Here is an 11,203-nt window from a genome sequence, read left to right as displayed (position 1 = left end):
CCCGCCATAATTATCATAGCGCGGGAACCAAGCCCGCGCCTCTCCCTCGGCCCCGCCTCCCATGGCCAACGCCCCATCTCCTCTCCCTCCCCACCTCCCCCCATCACCACCTGTGGGAGAAAGAAAAGTTACCATACCGCAGGATTAATCATACAATCCCTCTTCGCCCCCCCCCCCCCCCCCCACTCGTCCCACCACTTTGTCCAAACGTTCATTTTCGTAGTCCAATCATTCCAATTTTTCTTCTACAATAAAAGTCCACGCTTCATCCGCCGTCTCAAAGTAGTGGTGCCTCCCTTGATATGTGACCCACAGTCTTGCCGGTTGCAGCATTCCAAACTTTATCTTTTTTTTGTGAAGTACCGCTTTGGCCCGATTAAAGCTCGCCCTCCTTCTCGCCACCTCCGCACTCCAATCTTGATAGACGCGGATCACCGCGTTCTCCCATTTACTACACCGAGTTTTCTTCGCCCATCTAAGGACCATTTCTCTATCCTTAAAACGGAGAAATCTCACCACTATGGCTCTGGGAGCTTCTCCTGCTCTCGGTCCTCGCACCATAACTCGGTATGCTCCCTCCACCTCCAACGGACCCGTCGGGGCCTCCACTCCCATTAACGAGTGCAGCATCGTGCTCACATATGCCCCGACGTCCGCCCCCTCCACACCTTCAGGAAGGCCAAGAATCCTCAAGTTGTTCCTCCTTGCGTTATTTTCCAGTGCCTCCAACCTCTCCACAGATCGTTTCTGGTGTGCCTCCTGTATCTCCGACTTCACCACCAGGCCCTGTATGTCGTTTTCATTCTCTGCTGCTTTCGCCTTCACGAGCCGAAGCTCCTGCTCCTGGGTCTTTTGTTCCTCTTTCAGCCCTTCAATCGCCTGTAATATCGGGGCCAACAACTCTTTCTTCATTTCCTTTTTTATCTCCTCCACGCAGCGTTTCAAAAACTCTTGTTGTTCAGGGCCCCATATGAAACTGCCACCTTCCGACGCCATCTTGGTTTCTGCTTGCCTTCCTTGCCGTTGTTCCAAAGGATCCGCTGCAATCCGGCCACTTTCCTCTCCTTTTTCCATCCGTGTCCAGGGGGAACACCCTTCTGGTTTACCGCACGGTGTTTTCAGCCGTTAAAATTGCCGTTGGGGCTCCTATCAAGAGCCCAAAAGTCCGTTTCACAGGGAGCTGCCGAAATGTGCGACTCAGCTGGTCATCGCCGCACCCGGAAGTCTCCACTAAGGGCAATTTATCATGGCCAATCCGCCTAACCTGCACATCTTTGGACTGTGGGAGGAAACCGGAGCACCCGGAGAAAACCCACGGGGAGAAAATGCAAAGTCCACACAGGCAGTTACCCAAGGCCGGAAATGAACTTGGGTCCCTGGTGCTGTGAGGCAACAGTGCTAACCACTGTGCCACCGTGCCGCCCCGAGTCAGACAGTTCGAGCTCAATTACCCCCTTTTAAATTTGCTCTCTGGGTTGAATGACAATGGTAGTGAGTGACAGCCAAGTCCTCTGTAACTCAACAAAGCACTCGTGTACGCAACAGTTGTAGTGATCACACTCGTGTATTGTAATGGGACCTGGCCTGTATATCAGTGGCACATACAAGTGCTGGAGAAACTCCATTAGCAATGTCTCTGCCACATCCTCTAGATTCAATGGGAAGACAGTCATACAAATGATCCTGGCCTCCTTGAAGCCAGCTCCACAAACATTCAGGCAAAATTCCTGGGAAGTCAAAACTAAAGCAAAATACTGCAGATGCTAGAAATCTGAAATAAAAACAGAAAATGTTGGGAAAAATCTCAACAGGTCACACGAGTTAATGTTTTGATTCCCTTTCTCAATTCTCAAATGCCCAATTTACTTGGGGTGGACTAAGAAAAATGCTTCAAAGACAATCTCAAGCTTTTCTTTGAGTGTACGGCAGCATTAGCATTAATGACTGGGAAGAGCTTGCTATCAATCGTTCAAAATGGTGACAACTTGTCCATCAACTTGCATGCACTCTGAGTGCTAATACCTTAATGATGAGTCAAAACAATGGCAGGGAGGAAAAGAAAAGAAAGCAAGTCCTGCACTCCAGATTCCACTACCTCATGGGACTTCCTGTCTCATGTTCCCAAAGATCTGTGTCAAGAATCAATCTGTTAAATCATATGAAGACCCATGGCAGAAACCCATGACCCTGAGGAGATATCATCCTTGAAGTGAGGAACAGCAGCCAACTCCAAGCATTACTTAGAAAGATGCTAGTTTAAAATGTTGTAAGGTCCCGGGTCACTGTCCGTGTGGAGTTTGCACATTCTCCCCATGTCTACGTTGGTCTCACACCCACAACCCAAAGATGTGCAGGGTAGGTGGATTGGCCATGCTAAATTGCCCCTTAAAAAAAAAGCATTGGGTATTTAAAATTTATTTTTTATTGTAAATGTTGTAAAACGTTCTCAACACATATCTGACTAAACCAGGTGACCGAGCGAAGGAGCTAGAAGATGAAACCTCGAACTAGAACTGCTGTGGCGGCAGTATCTAATGACATTTTGGGCTGTTTTAAATTGTGTTAAAGTCTTCCATTTCTGAGATGTTAACTGCTCACATTCCAGACAGAATGAAAGGCGAGCCTGGGTTTGATTCATTTAGGAATTATTGCTAGGGAGGTCTCGTTGCGCAGTGGCAAAAGGATACGAAGGGATAAAAAGAGGCACCCGAAGCACATCAGCAGCGAAGACTCCATGCAGAGGCAATCAAAGTGACCAACCGGAGAAGGAAGGAAGGAATAAACAGAGTGCAAGACTTACCTTTGTGATTACGAATCAGAGGGACTCAAGAATCGGACCCACCGTTCAATCAAGCCAGTAGATAATCGAATCTTGGGTGTTTCTAGTATTATATATTTTGGGTTAAGTTACAGGTTAATTGTGCGTTTAATAAAGATTGTTGAATTTATGCTCGTGTTTTGTCCTTTGTTCATCTCGCAGCTAAGGGCACCTGGGGAAAACTTTGATTATATACTGGTCAAAGTATCTGACATTTTACAGAAGAAACAGTGCAGAAATAAGAAAATAGTGCAGATGAATGTCATAATATGCACTCATGTTCATAATGAGATACAGACAGACAGTGATGGACACACACAGGAACCAATCACCACACAGAATATAGAACAACCAATCACCAGGCAGGACACTGCAGGGTACATTACCAGTATAAAACACACGAGGCAGGAAGGCTCGGCCTCTTCGTACTGGTGATAGCTGTAGCAACAGTCAGGGTGCAATGTACAGTCAGCACCTACTACACATGGTGCAGAGCAAGTCTGGGCAAGCCAGACCAAGATTAGCAAGCTTAGATTAATAGAGTGTCGACCCACAGCGAACTGTGTACATTACTCGGCAAGTTCAATAAAGGAGTGTTGAACCATCTACAGCATTGGAAGCCTGTTTTCAAGTGATACTGCATCGAGTTGCAGTCCGTGTTAATCCAACATATATAACACATCAATGAATGCGTGGCTTAAGAGTTGGTGCAGGAGGGAGGGTTTTAGATTTGTGGATCACTGGGACCCTTTCTGGGGAAGGTGGGACCAATACAAGCGGGATGGTGTACATCTAAACCAGAGCAGGGCTAACATCCTTGCCGGTGGGTTTGCGAGAGCTGTTGGGAGCAGTTTAATCTAATTCAGCAAGAGGAGGAGACATAGACATAATGTTGGGAAAGTTGAAATCACCTAATATAATTACCCTGTTATTATTTTTACATAATGTTGGGAAAGTTGAAATCACCTAATATAATTACCCTGTTATATATTAAGACAGCGTAATACAGTAAAGCTATCAAGTCAGGGGGAATACAACTGTATTAAATTTCAAGAGAGTAAGGCAAGGCTGGATGACCTCTACTTTAGTGCCAGGAGTATTACATGTAAAACAGATGAGGTAAGGGTGAGGATCAGCACATGGAATTGTGATATAGTAGCGATCACAGAGACATGGTTGAGGGAGGGGCAGGATCGGCAGCTCAAAATCCCGGGGTACAGAATCGTCAGGCAAGACAGAGGAGGAGGCATTCCATTATTAGTTAATGAGTCAGTTACTGCAGTAAGGAGAGATGATATCTTGGAAGTGGCATCAAATGAAGCTTTGTGGGTAGAGTTTAGGAATAAAAAAGGGACAGTCACATTGCTAGGTGTTTATTATGGATGCCCAGTTAGTCAGCGGGAAATTGAGGAGCAAATATGTGCGCAATTCGTGGATGTATGTAAAAATAATAACATGGTAATTATATTAGGTGATTTCAACTTTCCCAACATTAATTGGGCTAGTCATAGTGTTAAGGGCTTAGATGAAATGGAGTTTTTAAAATGTATATAGGAGAACTGTTTAGGTCAATATGTAGAGGGTCCAACAAGGGATGGCGCAGTGCGGGACTTAATTCTGGGGAATGAAGCCAGACAGGTGGTTGAGGTGGTAGTGTGGAGGCATTTTAGTGATAGTGACCACAACAAGGTACAATTTAACAAAAACAAAAATATCGAGTCTTTGACTCTTTGATAAAGAGTCATCCAGACTCAACATTAGCTCCCTTCTCTCTCCACAGATGCTGTCAGACCTGCTGAGATTGTCCAGTATTTTTTGTTTTTGTTTCAAATTCCAGCAGCCGCAGTAATTTGTTTTCAACTACGGTACAATTGCAGCTTGTTATGGACAAAGAACTAGACAAGTTGCAAAAAAAGGTTTTGAATTAGGGGGGAGTGAATTTTAGTAAAATAAGGCAGGATCTGGCCAAGGTAGACTGGAAAGAGTTACTTTTGCGGAAATCTACAGAAGAACAGTAGGGGACGTTCAAAAAGGAAATGGGGAGTGTACAGACCCAACATGTTCCCTCGAAGGTGATAGGAAGTAGTAATAAGCACAGAGAACCATAGATGACCAGAGATATTCAGGATACGATGGGGAGGAAAAGAGAGGCTTTTGGCAAGTACAAGGGGAACAAATCAGCGGAGGCATTAGTGCAGTATAGAAAATGCAGGATGGACTTAAGAAAGCTGTTAGGAGAGCAAAGGAGGGACAAGAGAAGGCTCTGACTGGTATAATAATCATCTTTATTACTGTCACAAGTAGGCTTACATTAACACTGCAATGAACTTACTGTGAAAAGCCGCTAGTCGCCACACTCCGGCGCCTGTTCAGGTACACTGAGGGCAAATTCAGAATGTCCAATTCACCTAACAAGCACATCTTTCGGGACTTGTGGGAGGAAACTGGAGCACCCGGAGGAAACCCACGCAGACACAGGGAGAATGTGCAGACTCCGCACAGACAGTGACCCAAGCCGGGAATCAAACCTGGAACGATGCCGCTGTGAAGCAGCAATGCTAACCACTGTGATAATAGGAAGGATGTGATTGCACTGGAGGGGGTGCCGAGGAGATTCACCAGGATGCTGCCTGGGATGGAACATTTCCATTCTGAAGAGAAGTTGGATAGGCTTGTATTGTTTTTTTAAAAATAAATTTAGAGTACCCAATTCATTTTTTCCAATTAAGGGGCAATTTAGTGTGCCCAATCCACCTACCCTGCACATCTTTGGGTTGTGGGGGTGAAACCCACGCAGACACGGGGAGGCCTGGATTGTTTTTGTTGGAGCAGAGAAGACAGTGTTCTTTGTTGTGGTCATTATCACTAAACAACAGTGCTAACCACTGTGCTACCGTGCCTCGGGCTATAAACTCTGAACCCAAGGGGGGGACGGTCAGAGCTCGACGGACTACCATTTTATCTAGCCCAAAACAAATTCCGCTAAATTAACTATTTCCAAGTGGAACCTGAGCCGTCTGGCAGAGGAAGTAAAAAAGGGCCAACAGAGATGGGATACACTCCCGCTCTCCCTGGCGGGGAGGGTACAGATGATCAAGCTGAACGTACTGCCCAGGATCCTCTTCTTGTTCAGGCCCATACCGGTCTACATCCCCAAATTTGCTTCCCTAATCACCCGCCGGAGAATCCTGCTCAGATGCTGATCAGCAGCATCACCCACAGCTGCAGACTGGCTGACAGACCTTTCGGAATTTCTCCACCTGCATAAAATCGGAATCGCCATCCGAGGCTCAGAGGATGGCTTCCACAAATCGTGGAGGCCATTCACCAATTTTTCCCAGGAACTGTTCGAGGCAAACATCCAATAGAGCGAGGGGAGGGGGGCACACGAGAGCTGACAAGACTGCTGGGAACAGGCCGAGAAGGGGGGAGGGGAGACCAGAGGGAGAGGAGGGGGATGCTGGAAAACGGCCGATACAGAAATCAGGGGGCCTAGAACAAGGCCACAAGAAACGAACCCCCCCAAAAAACACCGAAAATAGGAGGGGGATGAGAGGGGGGGGGGGGGGGGTGAGGTAAATCGACAAAAGGAGGGGAAGGGGGAAACATCGCACACATGTAAATAGAAGATAACTGACCATTGTGTAAAATAAAGTATCCTGAAGCAACAAAAGAAGGGTGGGGCCAAGGTGGTGGTGCGAGGGTGGATCGATACAGAGGGAAATAATTCTATATTGTAACTGTCGCATATACCCTTGTTGAATGTACAGTGTATAAAATGTAAAAACTTCAATAAAAACATCTTTAAAAAAAGTGCTTGGATCAGCACTTGCTACATCAAACCATTCACGACTATGGGCCAGTGCTGGCGAATGGGATTATGTAGGTCAGGTGTTTTTGTTGCCTAGGTGCAGAGTCGATGGGCCGAAGGGCCTCTTCTGCACTGTATTTTCTGTGATGATTCAACTCACCCATCGGCAGCACGGCGGGGGGCGGGGGGGGGGGGGGGGGGGGCAGGTGGCAAAGTGCAGAACCCAAGGTGTCAACTTAAAACAACATTCCCGATGGCAGGAAATGGAACAAAGGACAACCTGCAGAGGAACGGAACTGAAACACGAGCACGCAGCAACTCAGACGTTGCACAAGTTAGGATCGAACACAAGTTTCTGTGTTTTAAGTTGTACGTTTGACTTTTTCAGATTGATGTGTTTTGTGGCTGCAGGAATATCCACCGCGGGCCGGCGGGCGTTTTTTTAAAAATGGGAAGCTACGTGCTCATAATGTATTTTCGGGATGTGTTTGGACAGTTGATCTGGTTATTCATCTGGCTGGGTGCACAGAACCAATCTTTACACGGTGATTAAAGGGACTTGTGCAGATGGCACTGGCGACCGAAGCCGTTCTGGTTCTTGGCCACTGGGTTTGAATGGAGAGCAGCCACACAATCTCCTTTCCTCGAAAGCTTCTGGCGTTCCGTCAGCGGAGGACAGACTGACAGTTCACGTTCCCCATTCAAACCAATTTTAAAAAGTACAACTGGAAGGCGTGGCCTGTCGATCATTGAGTAGAAGGCGGGCTTTGTCATCATCTGTCAATCACAGAAGGCGGGCGGGGCTAAATTGACTCCTGTCAGTCACTGGTCAGAGTGGGGCCAAGGCGGCCCCACTCTGACCAGTGACTGACAGGAGTCAAGGCGGCTCCAGCCAATCTACGCCTGGGGGGCGGGGTTCTCTCCCCCCGTCAATCACTGTGGGCGGGACTCCGCTCTCCGTCACTGCCTGTGGGCGGGGCTCTATGCCTCTCCGTCACTGTCTGTGGGCGGGGCTCACTGTCAATCTGTCTGTGGGCGGGACTCGGACTGTCAACCTGCCTGTGGGCCGGGCTCGCACTGTCAATCTGCCTGTAAGAAGTCTTACAACACCAGGTTAAAGCCCAACAGGTTTATTTCAAACACTAGCTTTCGGAGCACTGCTCCTTCCTCAGGTGAATGCTGTGGCCCTTCGGCCCATCGACTCTTACTGTGCTCACCCCAGTCCAACGCCGGCATCTCCACATCATAATCTGCCTGTGGGCGGGGCTCACGCTGCCTGTCAATCACTGCCGGTGGGCGGGTCCCTTGCTGTACAGTCAGAGCCACCAGTGGGGAGGCGGGCTCGGGCTTTAATCTGCATTAAACCCGCAGATTCAGTCTTTTCCCCGATTCCAACACTTGTTCCTGTCGGTAACTGCGGGCCGCGGCTGCTTGACCCTCTCCGGAGATGACCGGTCCCTGTGCCGGGGCCCAGCGCTGCCATCCTGCCGGAGGCCTTTAATGAGTGTCCCGATGTGCATGGCCGCCCTCCCCTGCCGCCGGCCTCCCCGCTTCCCTCTGCCAGTGTCGGATGTGCGCGCTGTCTGCGCCCGCCCAGCCGCTGCTCCACACCACAAGCGGCTGCCCGCTCCCTGCGTCAGCGCGTCCCGCTCGGAGCCGCAGCGCAGCACCGCCTGAGGGAGGTTAGGCCAGGACAGGAGAGGCGGCAGCGGAGCCCCCACACCAGCATCCCCCCCCCCCCCCCTGCCCGCCCGCCCCCGCCATGGAGCTGCTGTGCTGCGAGCTGGAGACGGTGAGGAGGGCGCTGCCCGACCCCAGGCTGCTGCACGATGAGCGGGTGCTGCACAATCTGCTGGCGCTGGAGGAGCGCTGCCTGCCGGCCTGCTCCTACTTCAAATGCGTCCAGCAGGACATCCAGCCCTTCATGCGGAGGATGGTGGCCACCTGGATGCTGGAGGTTCGTATTCGGGTCGGCTGCTCACCCCCCACCCCCCCCCCCGATCCGGCTCTCCCCTTCTCTTTCCCCCCCCCCCCACCCCGCGATCCGGCTCTCCCCTCCCCCCCCGATCCGGCTCTCCCCTTCACACCCCCCCCGATCCGGCTCTCCCCTCCCCCCCCCCCCCCCGCGATCCGGCTCTCCCCCCCCCCCCCCCCCGCGATCCGGCTCCCCTTCACCACCCCCCCACCCGATCCGGCTCTCCCCTTCCCCCCCCCGATCCGGCTCTCCCCTTCACCCCCCCCCCGGTCCGGCTCTCCCCTTCTCTCCCCCCCCCTCCCCCGATCCGGCTCTCCCGAACTTCCCCCCCCCCCCTCCCGATCCGGCTCTCCCCTCCCCCCCCCCCCCCCCCGCGATCCGGCTCTCCCCTTCTCCCCCCCCCGATCCGGTTCTCTTCCCCCCCCCCCGATCCGGCTCTCCCGAACTCCCCCCCCCCCCCCCGATCCGGCTCACCCCTTCTCCCCCCCCGATCCGGCTCACCCCCCCCCCCCCCCCCCGATCCGGCTCACCCCTTCCCCCCCCCCATCCGTCACTCCCCCCCCCCCCCATCCGTCACTCCCCCCCCCCCCCATCCGTCACTCCCCCCCCCCCCCATCCGTCACTCCCCCCCCCCCCCATCCGTCACTCCCCCCCCCCCCCATCCGTCACTCCCCCCCCCCCCCCCATCCGTCACTCCCCCCCCCCGATCCGGCTCACCCCTTCTCCCCCCCGATCCGGCTCACCCCCCCCCCCATCCGGCTCACCCCTTCCCCCCCCCCATCCGTCACTCCCCCCCCCCCATCCGTCACCCCCCCCCCCCCCATCCGTCACCCCCCCCCCCGATCCGTCACCCCCCCCCCCCCGATCCGTCACTCCCCCCCCCCCCCCCCCACCCGGCCTCTTCCCCCCCCCCCAATCCGGCTCTCTCTCTCCACCCCCCCCCCGATCCGGCTCTCTTCTCCTCCCCCCCCCCCCCCCCGATCCGGCTCTCCCCTCCCCCCCCCAATCCGGCTCTCCCCTTCCGCCCCCCCAATCCGGGACACCCCCCTCCCCCCCCCCGATCCGGCTCTCTTCCCCCCCGATCTGGCTCTCCCCTCCCCGCCCCCCCGATCCGGCTCTCCCCCCCCCCCCCCGATCCGGCTCTTTTCCCCCCCGATCCGGCTCTTTTCCCCCCCGATCCGGCTCTTTTCCCCCCCGATCCGGCTCTTTTCCCCCCCGATCCGGCTCTTTTCCCCCCCGATCCGGCTCTTTTCCCCCCCGATCCGGCTCTTTTCCCCCCCGATCCGGCTCTTTTCCCCCCCCGATCCGGCTCTTTTCCCCCCCGATCCGGCTCTTTTCCCCCCCGATCCGGCTCTTTTCCCCCCCGATCCGGCTCTTTTCCCCCCCGATCCGGCTCTTTTCCCCCCCGATCCGGCTCTTTTCCCCCCCGATCCGGCTCTTTTCCCCCCCGATCCGGCTCTTTTCCCCCCGATCCGGCTCTTTTCCCCCCCGATCCGGCTCTTTTCCCCCCCGATCCGGCTCTTTTCCCCCCCGATCCGGCTCTTCTCCCCCCCCGATCCGGCTCTTCTCCCCCCCCGATCCGGCTCTTCTCCCCCCCCCAATCCGGCTCTTCTCCCCCCCCCCCGATCCGGCTCTTTCCCCCCCCCGATCCGGCTCCCCGCCCCCCCCCCACCAGATCCGGCTCCCCGCCCCCCCCCAAATACGGCTCCCTTCTCTCCCCCCCCCCAATCCGGCTCTCTACACCCCCCTCAATCCGTCCCTCTAACCCCCCATCTCAAACCGCTCTTCCCCCCCCCCCCCCCATCATCCGGCTCGTCCCCCCCCAACCCCCCAATCAGACGCCCCCCCCCCCCAATAAATGCAGCGGTTCTATTTTCAGGATGCCTGTGTGTCTGCTGGGATTTCAGTGAGGGGGGGGGGGATCGCAGCCTCGAGCCAGCATGGCATCATGGAGCCAGGTGGCGGAGATATCTAGAGCCGCTTGTGGCTTTCCTGGCTCCCCCCCCCCCCCCCAAACCGGATCTCCACTCCATCCGGATCCCTCAACCCATCCGGATCTCCCCCAATCCGGATCTCCCCCAATCCGGATCTCCCCCAATCCGGATCTCCCCCCATCCGGATCTCCCCCATACGGATCTCCCCCCCATACGGATCTCCCCCCCATACGGATCTCCCCCTCAATCCGGATATCTTTCCCCTCAATCCGGACCTCTTTCCCCCAATCCGGATCTCCCCCCTCCATCCAGATCTCTCCCCCCCCATCCGGATCTCTTCCTCCCCCATCCGGATCTCTTCCCCCCATCCGGATATCTTTCCCCCCCATCCGGATATCTTTCCCCCCCATCCGGATCTCTTCCCCCCCCCATCCGGATCTCTTCCCCCCCCCCATCCGGATCTCTTCCTCCCCCATCCGCATCTCTCCCCCCCACCTGGATCTCTTCCCCCCCCATCCGGATCTCTTTCCCCCCATCCGGATCTCTTTCCCCCCATCCGGATCTCTTTCCCCCCATCCGGATCTCTTTCCCCCCCCATCCGGATCTCTTCCCCCCCATCCGGATCTCTTTCCCCCCCATCCGGATCTCTTTCCCCCCCATCCGGA

The 11,203-nt window shown here is 54.3% G+C and overlaps 1 protein-coding gene across 3 annotated transcripts in view; it reads left to right on the top strand.

The window, feature by feature from the left end:
* Nucleotides 1-7,749: 7,749 nt before the first annotated feature.
* The window catches only part of ccnd2a (cyclin D2, a), a 43,460-nt gene continuing 40,006 nt past the window's right edge, over nt 7,750-11,203 (top strand). Inside the window, exon 1 of one of the 3 annotated variants that reach the window (XM_072471509.1) lies at nt 7,750-8,586. In XM_072471509.1, the coding sequence (XP_072327610.1) occupies nt 8,392-8,586 (195 nt within the window). In that variant the 5' untranslated portion in view covers nt 7,750-8,391. The remainder of the gene's footprint in view (nt 8,587-11,203) is intronic. The other 2 variants (XM_072471507.1, XM_072471508.1) reach the window with 2 other exon arrangements.

The sequence above is a fragment of the Scyliorhinus torazame genome, chromosome 13 (assembly GCF_047496885.1).
Source record: "Scyliorhinus torazame isolate Kashiwa2021f chromosome 13, sScyTor2.1, whole genome shotgun sequence".
Lineage (NCBI taxonomy): Eukaryota > Metazoa > Chordata > Chondrichthyes > Carcharhiniformes > Scyliorhinidae > Scyliorhinus > Scyliorhinus torazame.
The sequence above is the reverse complement of the archived record's forward strand: the minus strand, read 5'-3'. Positions and strand labels throughout refer to the sequence as shown.